Source organism: Nymphaea colorata, chromosome 12, assembly GCF_008831285.2.
Source record: "Nymphaea colorata isolate Beijing-Zhang1983 chromosome 12, ASM883128v2, whole genome shotgun sequence".
Classification (NCBI taxonomy): Eukaryota; Viridiplantae; Streptophyta; class Magnoliopsida; order Nymphaeales; family Nymphaeaceae; genus Nymphaea; species Nymphaea colorata.
The window spans coordinates 16,651,332-16,668,963 of NC_045149.1; the positions used below are offsets into that span (position 1 = coordinate 16,651,332).

The window sequence follows — 17,632 nt, forward strand, 5'->3', positions numbered from 1 at the left end:
GTGGACGCATTGAAATCTTTCATTATGTTAAGTATACTATAAAACTCGTCTATAAGCATTGAAAATTTAGATTATCATAGTGTTGTAAAGGTAAAAAATTGGTCTATGGACTCAACATCATCTAATTCAAGTTGAGATAGAGCAAAATCTCTACTTAGAAGCTTGTGTACAAACGCAAGTAGAGTAGAGTTTCTTATGTTTGCTGTTTTTTAATCAAATTCGACTATGTAGGTGGGTCCATATTTGTCAATTCGATAAGAATCAACCCTTAACTTGTATTCACTGATTAGCTTTCCTTTAGGTTGACTCCTTGCTTGTTGTTGGAAGGCAGTTAACCCTAACTTTAGCGTTATGTTTTTCCTCATTCCTAAGGCCCCGTTTGATAACCGGGGTAAAATGAGCGGAGGAGGTGAAATTTGTACGGGCGGGTGAAATTTCACCCACTTGACATGCTTTCTCACCGTCGCATTTGAGTCGGTGGCGGCAATCACCGTTTCTCTCTTGGCCACGCATCATCGATGAAGTTCAGAAGCTGCTCTTTCATCACCTCATGAATTTCAAAGATGCTCGTCGCGTCATGAGTTCCAGAGATGCTCGACAATGAAAAGAAGAACTAGGGCTTTGCGTGGGTTGAAGATCGACCTCCAGGCAGACTTCCCGATCTTGGGGGTTGGCTTGGAGCAGTCCGACGGCCATTATAGAGATAAGAATGGAATATAATCCTATTCAAGTTCTTCCTAGCATCCACCCTCACCGAAACTCCACCGCCTCCCGCCTGAACCCAACATGGATTGTTCCTCCACCATCCCATGATTGAAAAGCATTCGAGCTGTGCTTGTTAAACCAGCATCCCTGTGTGATTCCTTTGTTCTGGTAAGTCCTCCCCTATCTGACTGCTATTATGCAATGCATCATTCTTAGTTATTTTCCCTCTCCCGGTGGTCGAGCTCACACCAGTAACCATTTGAAACCTCGGTGTCATTCAGCTCTGGCCCCAGCATCATTTGCCGATGCCATCCTTGCTTCACTGCTCGCTTGCTTCATTGTCCATTGCCCCTGTCCATCGGCTTAAGCCAGAATGGACAAGCGACGTCACTGTTTCACCTCCCTCTAATTGTCTCCCTATTTTCAGTCGTTTTTTTTTTTCGTGTGCATCAAACATGGTTAAATTTACCACGTTAAATTTCACCCGACAATCAAACATGGCCTCAAATTGAAAGAGAGAGAAATTTTATCTTGTAAATTTTTCAAGAGAAATTTACTATGGTAAATTTACCACGTTAAATTTCAACCGACAATCAAACGGGCCCTAACTTTCTAAATGCAGCATGTGATAACACAGAAGGTTTCTTCTATCAATAAATCTATCTAAAGGCATCTATCAAATAGTTCTTTACCAAGCCCATTAGTTAGGGCTAGGCATTGGGCCTGGGTCGGTTCGGCGGGGCTCAATTAGGCTTGGTAGGTTATTTAATATTGTTTTTTATTTTATTAATTAATATATATTATATTATTAAAAATGTATTTTATATGAAAAAAATTATTTTATATTTAAAAATAATTTTATTTTAACCGGGTCGAACTCAGGCTCGAGCTTCAGGTGTCGGGCCGGTCCAGCCCAGCCACATTTTAATATTTTTGCCACTTGTCACTTGCCAACCTACATTGTCAATATGTCTCTACTTCAAAAAGATGCTTCTCTATATTATGTTGAAAGATATTTATGAAAGTAATGAATTTGCAGTCCAAGGGTTTTTGGTAAGAAAACTGAAGAAATTAAAACACATTTCTATTCCCTCGGGCTCTGAGGTTCATGATGCATCGAAACTAAGGTGGGGAATGATATACCAATCAACTAAAATGTTGTGCATCTATTGCTTATAGTCTATAAGGAGTAGTGCTCATGAAAATTGAACTAACAACCTGACTTTCACCGACCCATCAGTCTAACCAACTATGTTACACTCCTTGGGACAACATAACTGGATAGTAGCTATTGATTATCTCAAACAGACCTCCACATGTTAAGTATATACATCAATTTCCCCTCTTGACTCACCAAGTCTGAACTTGTAAAAAAGGTTTCATAACAATTCATAGGCTGATTCTGAGAGAAGGTCCAAGGCATTTTCCTTTTCACCTTGTCCTTAGGGTTGAGAGTTGTGTATGTAGAATCAAAGGAGTAACAGGCTGCCAACCAGTTGCTAGTTCGATCGACCAGCGATACCGAACTCAATGGAACAGAAAAACATACTCAAAAGTGTGCTCGTACAAATGTGACCCATATGAATCGCATGATGCAGAATGGAATACAATATTCAGATCCAAGTTGGTGGTAAGATCTTATTTTCCTTACTAAATTAACCTGATTAAATTCATTATTCATATTTGCATTGGTAATTAATGGACGCATGTGAACCCTATGGCTACAAAAGATACGATAACTGTTGTGAGGTTTGAAAAGTCAGGCATTCATTATCAACCATAGAATCATAATATATATATATATATATATATATATATATATATATATAACACCTTATATATATATAAGGTGTGTAGTATTGGTAGTAAAACCATGCTACCAAGACTAGGTTTTAAGGAAAAACCAACAATTTTAGCAAAACCTGACTTTGAAAAAAAGAAGTGAAAACCCTAACCTCTTTAAATTATTCATAACAGCCAAATTTTGGGCGTGTCATTCAAACAAATAAACCAAGTTTTTAAAATTCATTAAAAAACTTGGTTTTAATAAAAACACGTTTTCACAAAAAATGTTGTTATTTTTTATTTAGTTACTCTATTTTTGTAATTTTATTTAAATTTATCAATTACTCTTTTCCGATGAATGAAACATTATAACTAATTGTTTACGTTATTTTATTATGTTTGACAAATATTTTCCATTTTCTTCAAACTTGCATTCTTCTATGTAATTTGTTGGATTTTTGTAAACTAAAATCTTGAAATTTTCAAAGTAAGAAATTATTATGTCTTAAGTTTTTAGAATGGGCCTGTAGCACAGTCAATTTCACGTCATGGGCCTGGGCCACGTGAAAGCATCTTTACATTTTGTATGATAACCTTTTTGTTAACAGTGAATAAGGTGTACTCTAACAGTAACCCTCATGACGCGATTCTGGTTTGCCAATTTTGAAAATAATAAAGAAGACAACAGATTCTTTTCATTTTCTAAATGACGGGCGTGATTTTGTATTCATATTAATTATATAAAAATAATAATCTGAGTACAATGAAATCTTATTCGTGGTTAGATGTTTAGAAGTACTTATGCAACTTTTCAATGCTTAAAATAGAAGATATAGGAGATCGCTAGAAATTTGGATTCTGCATGTTGTAGTTTGCCTCGTATTATTTTGCAAAAAACTCGATAGTTCGTGCTTCGAACTAAGGCAACCAGCAATGCCTTCAGAACGGACGGAAACTTTAATTCATTTTCTGAAAGTTAATTTCCTTCTTGATGACACAACGGTGAGCGACTTTAATTCATTTTCTGGAAGTTAATTTCCTTCTTGATGAGACAACGGTGAGAGAGAGAGAGAGTTATGACATAATGGGAATTAATGAACAGAAGTCAATGAAGAGTAGCGATGAAGAAAACAAAAAATCAGTAAAAAAACAAAAGAAAACGAAGTAAAAAAGAAAAAACCACATAACAAAGAAGAAAGAACGAATTTGAATGAAAAGCTAATCTGTGGCTGAGCGCAATTGCTGGCCAAGGTGAAGTGGAAGATCCACATCAACCTTCTTGACCAAGTAGCTGAAGGAGTTTACTGAAGCGGCTATATTTCTGAACACCTTCTTGTTGTGCACTTTTCAGATGCGCCACAGACAACTAATAAACCGCGATTGCAAGGAATAGTGCCAAAACCGAAAGGTAGAGTATAAAGGGATAAAAAGGCGGAGCAGACAAGAATAATTGAGAGAGACAGGTAGAAACTGTCGCAAAGAAGGACACGAAGAAGAAAGCATATAGCAGAAGAAATGCCAAGAAGTGAAAAAGTGGTGTGTGACTCTACAACCAAATGCATTGTTTGGCAAGATGATGGCCAAAGCACTAGAGATAAAAAAATATTGATATGGCCTGCAAGGAAAAGCAGGCAAAGAGGGAGAGAGAGAGAGTACTCGTGGAGAAGGATCTCTTCTTTAATGGGCACAACTGAGAAGGAAAAGCAGGCAAAGATGAAGGTTGCCTACTTTTTAGTTTTAGCGTTTCTTTTTTCCTCCTCAAAAGAACGTCACATACACGCGCGCACAGACACAGTCTCTCTGTCTCCCTCTGTGTAAGCTACCAATTGAGCTAAGAGAATAGATGAGAACACTACTACTTAGAATAGATCAGTAGGTTACATATCTAAAGCTTGCAGGATTTAGAACCAAGAAAATTAAATTGGAATCAGACGACCCAAGTGAATGATGAACGATCTGCTAGCCGGAGGCAGTTATTTCCATTCTTAATGCTATTCAAGCAATTAATTTCTTTTTAACATCTCCGTTTCTGAAAACTTATTGCAGTTCAGTTCTCTAGAAGAAACATGCCATGGACAATCGTTTGACGGTAAGATTGACAAGAGAGAAAGAGTATTGATTTTTCTTATTAGCAACCCGAGATTAGATATATAGAGCGCTAACAGTTTACGATAAAAGTGGACCGGTAAGTAAGAGAATCGAACTTTTGAGGTGCTAAGTCTGAACCCAAGATGATCGAGCTCCTGTCGGCAGCTCCACGCATAAATTATCTTCTTTTACCAATATCACAGGTGAGAGGTAAGAACATATTTCCCGGGCATCCAGCAATGGCACCAGTCTCAGTTATGCAGGCTTGGAACTGACATGAATTTGTAATTAGAATCAAAATATAACGATGCTGATTGCATTTGTCCTCCACAAACCAGAAACATTCAACTCATCTACATTCTTGTTGTGTAAATCCTTGAATATAAACTTGTAAAACATGTATGTTTCTACCTTTTTTTAACATGTCACGTTGGTAAAAGCTCCTTATGAAGAATCTTTTTTTTTTTCATGGTTCATATGAGAAAGGAGTTTTCTCTAGCTTCTACGCCACAATCAGCATGATACTCACTGATCTTAAGTTGACAAAAGGAAAAAAAAAAAAAAAAGAGTATACTGAGAGAACAATTGTTATGGCCTCTCATGTATAAGATGCAAAATCAGACAATAAGAGCCATGATCTCTTGGCACATATGAGCCACTATGGGGTTTGAGCGTTAAATTAAAGATCAGATACATCAAAACACTAATATTATATACCAAAATCACTAGACTTACTACGAAAGCTTCATCGATCTAGAGAGCGACCAAGGAAATTCCATGAAGGCTGGTTGCGTCTGGTGGGTTCCCGGCGATCGGACCGATTCTCTCCTGCAACAACCGAAGAACCATTCGCCATCTCCGGCCATCGAGGATCAAACTGTCTTGAAATACAATTCGGCCGAACTGGAAGAGAAACAGTGTCGAAGAAGAGAGAAGATCACCAGAAAATGTGGATGTTCGACAGCAGAAATGAAGCTTGGTGATGAACGGCCAGAAGACTGCCGCTAGGATCGAGGATCTACGGCTGACGCGAAGAAGCCAATGCCTCATGGCCATGGCGGACAAGTCGAAGGCCAGTTGGTAGGTGCTCTGCTCACAAACGAAGAGTTGACGAAGAGAAAGGGAAGAAGAAGTAAGGGATGAAGTTAAGGGGCCAAATTTAATTTTTATTCTAATGCGGCGCCCACTTGATGACATGTTCTTGCTCTTCCTTCAAAGCAAGTAAAGAGGTAACTTGGACACCTTCATTTTTCATCTAACTAAAGAGTGAGAAATAACTTTAACACTTTAGCGTCCATTTATAATGCGTGCAGAATGTGATACATGGAAACCGGACGTGGAAAGCGTGCACATACGATAGAGCATGTGAGAAATGCAAGTAGAAAACAGTCTAAATAATCTACCGACATTTCATTTGAGGAACAAAAGCAGAAAATAGTTTAGATGAGTTTAAGTAATGGCAACAAAGGGAGAAAGAGCGGTTGTTTAGAAAAGAACTACTCGAATAAATTTATATTTTTTAGATATATCAGAAACCATAACCATGGAGCTTTTTTTTTTTTTTTTTTGGATTTGACGGGCTAAGGAAACTGTTTGTTTTAGGCATGCCATATTGGTATTGTATAATCTGTATGAAACCAGACAAATTTCTCTTGAAGAATATATTTTCCACAAGGAAAAAACAATGAATATCATCATCTAGGGCGAGAAGAAACATCCAGATAATTAAAAAAATATTACGATTTTCCTTATTTATCAAGCAAAAGAGGAGTTGCACGATTCTTAACCAATTTATCCCAAATTTTTACAATCCAGTTTTATCGGTGGTGTAGAGCGTCGAAGCTGGTAAGGCGATGTTTGATCCGAATCTGATCTCAAATCCGTGTTTGGTGAAATACAATGCTAAAGCAAGCAAAGAGCTGATTTAGGACAATATAAAATACGAGGATGCTTGCAAATTGAAACAACCCACATTTATGCAACACAAGTAACGACCAAAGAATGTCCAGACAAGGATGCTTGCAGATTGAAGCATCCATTTTTTTTTGTGTTTAATTAAATGCATAAAGCTTGCACATACCCACAACTTCATCGTTTATCTTTGTTCTTCAACTAATTCATGGTTTCCTTCTTGAGCGAGAAAGCCCCCCTGTGTAAATACACCATTAGAGTACACATTTTTTCTTTTTGTTGGTAGCCTTCACGGTCTCTGCCTCCTTGAGCTTGAACTGCTTTTCGTTGCAGTTCTTGTTTCTCACTTTTCCATGGAAAATCAGGGTCTTCCATGAACCGAAGTATGAAGAGCCGTTTGCCATCGATGGTCCTTTGCTTAGAACCCAATCGACATTGAGGAAGGGTAGGGGTTTTGACTCGGCATAGTTGGCAAACTCATGATTTGGACTCAGATCAGCTGCGGGTCACGGGGTTAGAGAGTTGATTCGGTGACTCGGCCCTGTCAAGTCATAACTTTTATAGTGCATTTTTTCTATAAATAGACAAAGAAGATAAGTTTGCCAGCACTTTATGTTTGATTTTACAATGAACTTAAACTGAATAGTATGTAATACATACATTTATGTATATTCAGTAAAGTTTGCGATATTTCATAATTACAAAAATTACAAGAGTTAGTATTCACCAACACACAATAAAAAAAACGTATAATTAGTTGACACTACTTGTAATGCCTCATTTTGAAAAGTTTAGTTGCACATCTTAGATTGAGAGGAATTTGGAAACTTATAAAGAAGAAGTTGTTAAGTGATTGGTTGTAACCTGAACTTGGTATGAGGGTGAACCAGGTTAACAAGTTGTATTTGAGTGGGTTCAATTCTTAGATCTGGAGTTCCACACACACATATGCTTGTGTCTTAAGCCATTTTGAAAAGTTTTGTCGTGTATTTAAGATTATGATAAATCTTGGAACATTTATAAATGAGGTTGTTAACTGATTGACTATCTTGGTTCTTCTTTTTTTTTTTTTTTTAGGACTGGAACAGAAATTGATATGAAGCGGGTTGAAATTTATCGAATCAAAAGTTTGAAATTGTTCTTGTTCTTTAAATTGTCTTGTTCTTTTAAGTCCGTATATAAAAGGAGCGTAAAATGAATGCACACTTTTTATTTGGCTTTCTTATGAACGAAGCAAATGTTTTGGTGATCAACAACTCATGAATTGCTTGACAGCGTTACCAACATTGGCAAGGTAACAAAGAGAGTACTACTTTAAATAACGTCTAAATGATTTCAACTGTTTCTTGTCTAACACAACAGACATCATAATCGCAGTGGCAGTCCCAAATTAGGTGTGTGGACTGTGGATCTTCCTCTACAATGCGACCATGAAGACTGTCCTCATCAGACCTTGGCGTCGTCCACCGCCGAACGCCGGCAGCCCTGCCCATTACGAGCCGGACGGCTTTCTCCTACCGACTGACTCTGCAACAGAATCTCGCTCAACCGAGAGAATAAAAGTGGCGGAGACGTTGTGAGCTCGCGCGAAGATCTCAGTGTCTGTCCCCATAAAGAAAACTTCGGCGTGAACGGCCAGAGGAGCAGCATGGTCATCACATGGCTGTGCCCACCAGCGGAAGTTCAGGAAGTGATACGCCATGGTCGGTTAATGAAGTTCAGGAAGGCAGGGGGAGAACGGAGAGTGGCTCAAATGGGGAGATGCAAGGACTATATGGGAGGATCGAGACGAACTGCTTCTTGTTGTTTTCAGCAGAATCTCATGGCGTACAGATGATGTTCATTTGGTCCTGGAGGTTTCTAAGTAAACATTAAGAAAAAAAAAGTTGAAGTAACAACAGTCCGTTTTGGTAGGCTTGAATGATTTTTTTGGATGAAGGATTGAGGGCGGCTAAGTGCCTTATTATTTCTTGTTTAATTTCTCAACGAAGCTGAGGTAGCTACCATTTTTGGAAAAATAGAAGAAAAGAAGGGATAAGAAAGACGACATAAATGGCCGCACAGCAGCAGCATGCCATGTTCTGTTTTCCTTGGACAGTTCAACTACTTGGATTTTTAGTTGAGTGGATAATCAGATAAATGCAATTCGTCGACATCAACAGTAATAGATTATAGTAGCTTAAGAATATCTTTTCATATACATCTTGGCTTAATTAGAAGGCAGTGAGGTTTTAAAATGTACTCGAGATTGATCGAGTGCACTACTTCAGTTAGCTACTAATCGAATTTTGTACCTACAAAACTAGATTATCTTCGATACTTGGCTGCTGCATTTGTGAACTCCGGTATAGATCAATTAGTTGCTTCAGATGCTTGAATAAGATGGGCTCTTACGCTGCATTCCTGGGCCTGCTCATAAGAAATGCAATAATTAAGAACATCACTGCATATATGTGGAATGGATTTACGTGATGATGATCAGGCTAACCATAAAACTTACCTCCAGTGATGCCACTGTGGATATAAGGCCCATAAGTTCATTTAAACTTGACCTCTCTTGGGATGTGATTTTTACAAGCTCAACGACAACTGATCCCATGAAACCTGTCTGCACCCAGAAATACATGGATCAACTTAGAAAAAGGAAGAGAAAGAAAATATAATATCATTATTTGCACTATGATGATCGGCATGAAATTTAACTAAAAATTCTGGTTGATTCCATTGTCGACATTGAATAATCCTAAATCAGATCCCTGCCAGAAGTGAAGAATTTTGAGTTCTAATACTTGATGTCTAGTCCATGCATTGAATACGGTGAACTCGAAGTTATAACAGACATTATTTTTGCAGACAGAGAATCTTGGACACTAAAACCGTGGTGCTCTAGATGAAGAATTACCCGTGACAAGTTATTTCCACTTCAAAGATATACCTCTGAGCTTTTATCCCAAGAGGGCTATCTATATGCAGGCTATATTCACAGTAAGTTCAACGAAATCTTTCTCATATGAAAAATGAATTTATAACTAAAAAAAGATAAGATTCATAGTTCATATACGGAGCAACGTTATGCCGCTAAAGGCAACAAATTTTCAGGCAAGCTTCACCTTTATGCAGAATCTCGCAATTGCTGCTTCAATTTTTTCCATGATATCCATTGCAACGTACATAACGCGCAGAATTGAACCCACATTTCCCTGCAAAAATGAGAATGGTTATCTCCAGAAACGATCAAACGGGCGTGCGCCGAATCTCCTTATTTGGTTTTAAGAAGGCAACAGAAAAGAAAGAAGGGTTTTGCTCTTGGATCAAGATGGCCGTATTCAGCAGTACATATATTTTTTTCTTTCCCTTCCACCAGCTAAGAAGCCACTTTCGAAGTAAGAGACCCAGTTGCGCTCCCCATACTTTAGGTGGCGTTTGATCGACGTAGGCAAAAATCCGTGGACAGAAATTCATTGATAAGATTCCATGGATGAAAATCCACAGACAAAAATATGTGGATAGATGTCTACAGAATAGAATTTAGAAACCACAGACAAAAAAATATAACCGTCGCTAGCAACATGTAGACAGTTTTTAAGTGCAACCTACATCACAACGACCTCCCATCTGAGAAACAAATTTTGCTTCACCATTTCCATATTACAAGCAACAAAAACAGGACAAAAAGAAAATATCATCAGAAGATTGCACATATCATAATTCCCAGCAAGAAAAAAGTCATATTACGAGAAGAACATTGGAAAAGGCCATATTTGTCTCGTGGACAGTTAAAGAGATTTTGCATCACTCAGTCATGATAACCAAGTAAAATTTGAGAACAATGGAAAGGACTATGGTAATCAATTACTTCAGTTTATGGCCCAAAGAAATGTATTAACTAAAGTCGAAGATGGCTGAACCAGTATCAAGAACCAACTGATATCACAATGCTACGCTCTACGAAATTCCCCCCCTGGCCGTTAAGCTCGATTTGATAATTAAGCAGATCAGGGGTCTGCCAAATCGTAACAAAGAGATACAAGGACAGCTTCATTTCGACGACGACAGAGACCATTAGCATGCGCTGAGGACGGTTGAATTAGACCAAACGATGGTGAAGATGTCAGATCTATTATAAGTATTATCTGAATTCATCTCTTGTTCGATCCGGCAATGGAAATCAGGGGGAGAAAAAGGGAATTGAAAATGTCAAGAAATGGAATTCTGGATCAATTTCATATGCAACAAACACGCTTTTAATACATCAAACGCCAGGGAACCTTACCTTAGCACCTCCAACAATGGGGACTCTTGCAACTATTGCCTCCAGAAGTCTTGATGTTCTCGCCACTGCCTCCATATTCTTCTTCTCCATCTTCTCCCACTCATGCAAGCACTTCATTTGAGAATCCAGAAGCCTGTCTAGCTTGATATCGTGCCTCAACCTGTGAGCTTCTATCTTCTTCTCCGTAATGGAGTTCCGCAGGCGAGAGATCAACAGCCATTGCATCCGAGTTTGGTTCTGCTAAAGAAAACAAGTAAATAACCCACTAAAAAGTTCATGCCTAATCTCTTGGGCATGGAAAACCATAATAGTGGTGGTTGTTTATGAATTCCAAGTGCATGAAAAACAAAAAGAAGATGAAAAAGAAGTTCTTCATGTGTAAACATGATAAGGATTTGGACTTAAGACCGTAAATACTAATCTAGAAACGAATAAGTACTCGATTCTATTTTGACCTGAAGACTCTTGGATTTGAAAAGTTGAGTGCAGTGTTCGATCCGAAATGCAAGCATCCATTTTCTGATATGAAGGATGATCACGTTTACGGGATTCAGATCCAAATCGTCCTTAAAGTTCGGATCTAAAGCACCCGTTGGATCTGACCGAACTGTTGCTATTAATTTGGGCTCGGTCATACTGTCTTAAGTAAACTTTCATCCAAAAGGTCCAGACTCGTTCTCTCTGAGAACTACATACTCAAATGCGGATCCGGTCAGCAGCAAACGCTAAAAATGAACAACATGGTTGATTAATCAAAGTCGGAAATTATGATAGACTAATTATGTCTACGAGCCTTTGGTATGATATCTGCAGGAACTACGAAAGCAAATAACCTAGCGTGCGGAGCTATAGATTTCCGGTGGCCGTTTCCCGGCCGAACGTGTTTGCGGAAAATGTTACCTCCGAGGCCCTCGTTCTGGCGTGTATCGCCGCTTGTGCCTTTGCGTTCACGAATCTCCACTGAATCAACCTGGTCTGCAGCACACGCAGCTGCTGCATGGCATCCTCTTGGCCGGAAGGCGCCTTCCTCGGCCGGAAAAAACTTAACACGCTGCTGATTTTTCTTGGCCTCGGTCTTTCCCCGCGGGAGCTCGCCGATTCCGATGACGGCGTCAACTGCACCGGTGGAATCATCCTCGGCGTATGCGGCGGCGTCGACCTCCCGGGAGACAGCGCCCAGGCGGAGACCGGGCAGGCGAGAGACTTCCCCTTGCCGTATCTCGGCATCTCCGTTGCAGGAGGCCTGCTGCTCGGGTGGATTCCGGCTGGCGACTCTCTTCCCGCTCGATGATAGAGGTACGAGGCCCGCAACGACGGCATACTGCCTAAGATCTTGCCGAAGGAAGTCACTTCTGGCTTCTTAGTGATGTCTTTGGAAGGTAACGGCGACGATGGAGGCTGAGTCTTTGGGCCCTGATTCTCTTCATTGTTTTTCCGTCGACTTCGGGACAAGGACGTCGAGCGTTCTCTGGATTTCGGTGACGGAGGAGGGAGCTGATGGGAAATGAAAGGAGCTCTTCTTAGAGAACGTTGGAACTGGTGATCGGAATTTTCACAGTCTGCTGCAGAATTCCGGCGGGTGGCTTCCATGGCATTTGTTTCTCGGCAAGTATTCGCCAGTTGGTTCGGACGATTCCCTCGTTTAAGTAACAATAGCTTGACCGTGAACCCATAAATGCGTCTTATAGTTGCTCCCATTCACAAAAGTGCCACGCTTATTCTTCCGATGCGGATCGTCCACGGCCGTAAATTTTATTAATTGTAAAATTGAATTACCAAATCCAAATAACTCCCAACTATATAAGCTGAAAGCGGATCTGAATATATATTGAGACACTAATCCAATTTCCAATACTTTTTCTTTTCTCACCAAACTGAAACTATATCTGATTAAGGTGGAAGTATATTATTCAATCTTGTTTTATAAAGACATTGATTTCTGAGAATAGAACTAATCCTTTGCTGTTATAATATTTTAAGACCAATTTTTTTTAGCTGAAAATTATTTTAGCAAATTGAACATACAAATATGTATATGAATACCAATTGGACAACAAAGGAGCTTTAATTCAAGTAAAGCTGATTCTTTTGTTCAAAATTGGATAAAAGGATACGTTTAAACTTGAAAAACGATCTATTTAATATTTTTTTTTCAAATCAATCTCGAGTTCACATTTATAAACTTAGTCTGTAAAAGAAATACTTTGTAAATTTACTATAACATTTGTCTTCCCATATTAAAATTCGTTCCACTCTGCTGTTGCATCACCAGCAACTTCTCTAGTCTTCCCTGGGGAAAAGGGCGTTTCCGTGGTTCAACGAACCCTTGGGGGGCAAATTCATTTACTCAGTTTCCGGCCGGCACGACCTCCTCGACTTTGTTGCTCCCAGACATGCTTGCCACATCCCTTCGTCAACTGCCCTCTTCAATCTCATCACACTTTAATTCCATTGACATTTTTAAGACCAAAAGTAGGCAGGAAAGCTAAAAACCCGCTTCTTCTGTTTTTCTTCTCTCCCGTGCATAATTAATATTGATTTTCTTTTTTTACTTTAGCATTCAATTAAAGTATCTTAGTTAATATACAGATTGATTTTTTTTTTAAAGTTTACTTAAGAGAAACCACGTTAGATATAAAACCATCATGACTATATTCTTATGTCTCTAAGATTCGATTCTTACTTGCTTTGAAGCTTTCATGTACTTACTTACATATATTTTTAAACTCAGTTGTCGCATTTGCCGCAGTAAAAAAGAATAACACATCGGAACGTGACACAATAATTATGAAATTTGAATACCAATATTCGTCTTCTTGAATATAAGCCACCTTGCCGTTGGTTGCACAAATAATGCGTTTAGCTAAGTGATTTTCGAAATTCGTGAGCGTAAGATGTTGGGAATCAAATTTAAAAAGTTTTCGAAATGGGATTTTCCAAAATCCCAACAACAACAACAGCGAAAAACCACATCATGTTCTATGTAATTTTAATACTGATGAAAAGGAAGGCAGCTTTTTCCTTAGAAAGGTGATGCAAGAAGTTATGGAGCATCAAATCGAGCACGTCCAATCCACCAGTGCGAGTCAAATCCGAAACATGAAGAACGATAAGTTTCCGGGGAGACATGCATTCCTTAGAAAAACTGGATACACTTTTCACTATTTTCTCAACGACTTAAGCCGGCTTTTACTTCCTTGGCCAAGGCTGAACGCAACTTTTCCTGTTCTTGCGAAGACTTCATGCTAATTGCGATTTCTACCAACATTTTCCTTTTAAAAAACAAGCGTTTATGTTGGTAAGAATACAAGGAATATTTCATCATACCTTGCCAAAGTACTTACCCTCTTCCTACAAACACACATCCCCTCAAGTTAGGAAGACTGTTTTTTTTGTCTTAAATGTCAATTCTACAATGCTTTTTTAACTTATATATTCAGATTTTTTTGCAACACAATAAGTTAACATCCCAAAAATTAGAAACCTGCCTACCAACCTCACCCCGTTTGTTCTGTCAACTCAGAAAAAAAAAAAAAACAAACACTTTATGTGTTAGAAATATAGAGAGGAGAGCATCTTTTTATCTCTGGTATGAAAAACACATTGAACTTTGGGTTTCTACGTGTAGTCATGCAAGTTTCGTACTTATTTCTACGAAAATGGAAGGTTGAGATCTTAGATTGCCGTGGCAAAGTGATTTTACGAGCAACAATTCGTCTGATTTTCTAACTTTGGATGATCTTTACGTTATTAATCAGCCATGATGCTTAGATCTAGAGGTGTATGCTGTTTGGGTTTACGTTGGATCCAGCTTTTTAACGAATTGGACGTCATCAGATTCCATGCATGTAGTGAAATTTAAATTCAGGCTCGACTTCGTACTTCGTTTTTTGAAACCAAATTCAGATATGACTATCACGCAATGATACAATTAGGATGCATATTTGTCAGTTCCTAATCTCATATGAACTATAACTTCAAATTCAATTATGAAATAAATTACTAAATAATAATTTGACTAGTAATCAAATATAAATTTCTTTGCTAGATTTGAATAAATGGTTCAAAATTAAATTCACAATCACTATATATGACTTGCATAAGAGGCTGGAGATTCACCTGAAGATCATGTGACCATAGCGTGTCGTGTACATTTAGTATTGACTCTGCCTGACATTGTTTCTGTGATTAATATATTGAACCAAACGAGTTTTAAGATTTTTGAAACCAAGGCATGTAAGAGCTGCAAGCCGGCGATATTCTAACTCGAGAGAAAGATTCAGGTTGGCATCCAAATCGCTGATATTCTCACAAAAGCAATATTAGAAAATGATGGATTCAAAACATTGGCGTCTAAACCAATCTTCACATGCAACACCTTAAAAGAGAGCTGTGTCAAACATGGAAGCGGTTGATTAGCATATAGACAAGAGTGAATCTTGTCAAGAGAAAAGTAAATTTATTGTATGAAGTATAAATATGTAATGTACTACGTAACCCAAACATATATAAAAGGGATTGAATGCAAAATCTCGTCACAGATTTTCTTTCTTCAAATTTCACTTTCTTTTTTAGTTTTCATGAAAGTTTGATTTTCATAAGCAGCATTTGTAAGATATGCAACACTTAGTTAACTAATGTTCCACTCCCCACCTAAAACTCAAAGCAGGACTGGATTGAGAAACAAGAGGAAGAAAAACCTTAGCAGCCACCTAGCACGTCTGCGTAACACTGAAGTGGCCTCCTCCAGGCAATTGGATGCAGGAAGGTAGGCAACACCCATCGAGGCCCTTGTGGTTATCTGTGGGACCCGATGGATCTACCGGCTCCGGTACCGCCGGCGAGAAGGCTCGGCACCAGCCAGTTATCGGCTCATTGCCTGCTGGGCTCGAAGGAGCCGCTTCCCGGCTCCTGTTTGTGGGACCCACCTGGTCAATGTCGACGAACCGGGCATCATATCGCCTGCGCCTGAATGGAGGCGAGACTGGTAGCGACTCAGTGAGGCTGCCGGAAGGAGTCGTAAGGCCGTCTAGTCCTATGCCGGAAGCCAGCTTCGGGCTCGAAGACGGGGCCACTGGACCACGGGGCGGCCTTGCCCCAAGGACGTCCTGGGGTTTGTATCCGTCGAGGCAATCCTTTTGGACGTCGTCGCTCCGAGCCGTTTCGTCTCGTCTCGGAGACCCGCCGTCAGAAAGTTTCTCCGTCACGTTGCTCCCTTCTCGGGGAAGGAAATCTCGGGATGGAGAAGCGAAAGCTGGTTCCTGTCCAGTCGGCGTATCGTTTTCAAGAACATAATCCTCCTTGCCGGAACATTTCGCTAGTTGGCTTGCAGCTTCACTTCCCTTCTGGTCCCTGAAAATCGGTGCGGGAGATGGGGAGGGTTCGTCGAGGCGGGCGGTGGGTCTCCCCAGGAGACGGTCGGCGTAGAAGATGGCGAGGAGGCAGAGAACGGCGGGGAGATGGGTGAAGGAGGAAGAGGCATAGTACGCGGCAGAAAGGAGGAAGCAGCGTTGAAGGGCGTCGAATTCCTCGTGGGTGATGACGCAGGTGGTGGCGGTGGCGACGGCGAACGAGACGACGGCTACCGCGGCCATCTTGGCTAGGGTTAGCCCGTCCGGGTGATGCGAGATATAGGCCGAGCAACGCCTGAGGATTCTGCTCGCCATTGAAAGGCTGAGCTCGCGGACGATCGAAAGGGCCTCCTTCTCTCTTTCCTTGCACCCAAAACGAAAAAACAAGAACCGGAAGCGGGACGGATGCGTGGCAACCATGTCACCCTAAGAAGAGCGAGACAGGAAAACGTGAGCAGCAGGATCGAACCTGACTGCCAACAATGGAAAGAATGAAATGCATTTGGAAGATTGACATTTTGGAAAAGGAAAAATGAAAAATCATCATTGTATTCTCGAGGAAATATGAAATATCTTTGTGACATTTAGAGGTCTCGGATCCACTCCATACAATTCACCGCATCCAGTACATGATCCAAATATCAAGAAGTCTTTCCTTTCGAACTTTTCTCATTTTTCTTCTGCTTGTGTGGATGATCACAGAGACTGCCTTAGAAGGAACCACATTGCCATTAACCATAAGGAGAAGATGAAGAAAGACAAATCTAATACTTCCACCGGATTCATAGATGGCAAAAACCAGAGAGAGAGAGAGAGAGAAGGAAATGGCCATATATCTGGGGTGTTGCTCTCATCATCTGGGCAGCACCGGCGGGCCCACCCAGGAAGGCACACTCATCTCATCATCGTCGTCGCCGTTGCCGTCGTCATCGCCGTCGCCGTTTCCGTTGTCATCGCCGTCGCCGGCTGCCGCTGACACCGTAGGTGCATCCACATCTTCGGCGCCGCCGAGCCCTGGCTCGTCTCCGCCCGCGTCAGGAACGCTCAGTAGGAACCGGAAACTGATCGACCCGCTCCAATCGGTGTTGGAGGTTGCGGATCGGCTGCTCTCTTCACCGCTAGCCGGCTCCTGTGCAGCCGGGTCAGCACTTGGGGGACAAAGCGTGATTGGATCCGTGCTGAGGTTCTGATCGCCAGAATGCAAGTACGTATCATGGATCGGGTCAACACTCGGAGAGCAGGGTCTCATTGGATCCAGGAAGGGTGTCTGATCCATATCCACGGTTCGATCGCCGGAATGAAAGTATGGATCGTGGATCGGGTCGTAATCCTGACAGGGGAACGACCCTTGCAGGAGCTCTCCTTCATAACAAAGTTCGGGTTGGATCGGATCCGTAGCTGTTGGACATCCTGTAGTTGGGCCGCCGTCTGGTTCCCCGCACCCATGGTCAGAGCTCGAGGCGCTCGACCCGCATGGAGATGGATACGGGGATCGGTCCTCGTAATACCGGCGACGGAG

General features: G+C 40.6%; 1 protein-coding gene across 2 annotated transcripts; it reads right to left on the reverse strand.

Moving 5' to 3' along the window:
• Positions 1–7,879: 7,879 nt before the first annotated feature.
• On the reverse strand, positions 7,880–12,361 carry LOC116266122 (QWRF motif-containing protein 7-like). 2 transcript variants are annotated; one of them, XR_007575037.1, is made up of 6 exons: positions 11,663–12,361; positions 10,763–10,999; positions 9,600–9,689; positions 8,990–9,097; positions 8,784–8,898; positions 7,880–8,339 (listed from the first exon to the last, which is right to left on the reverse strand). XR_007575037.1 is itself a non-coding variant. In XM_031647224.2 (5 exons), the coding sequence occupies exons 1-5, from the start codon at positions 12,350–12,352 to the stop codon at positions 8,842–8,844; spliced, it is 1,182 nt and encodes a 393-aa protein (XP_031503084.1). In that variant the 5' UTR covers positions 12,353–12,361; the 3' UTR covers positions 7,880–8,841. The 2 variants fall into 2 exon arrangements, 1 of the variants encoding a protein (XP_031503084.1); XM_031647224.2 differs by having other exon boundaries at positions 7,880–8,898.
• Positions 12,362–17,632: the final 5,271 nt, after the last annotated feature.

What these genes read in the sequence shown, in the direction of transcription:
- LOC116266122 (XM_031647224.2), bottom strand. Translation starts at nt 12,352, where the DNA reads ATGGAAGCCACCCGCCGGAATTCTGCAGCAGACTGTGAAAATTCCGAT. An exon ending in TTGCGAGATTCTGCATAAAG is followed by an intron (nt 9,098 to 9,599) that starts GTGAAGCTTGCC and finishes TTCTGGGTGCAG; the next exon opens with ACAGGTTTCATGGGATCAGT. An exon ending in CCACAGTGGCATCACTGGAG is followed by an intron (nt 8,899 to 8,989) that starts GTAAGTTTTATG and finishes TCTTATGAGCAG; the next exon opens with GCCCAGGAATGCAGCGTAAG.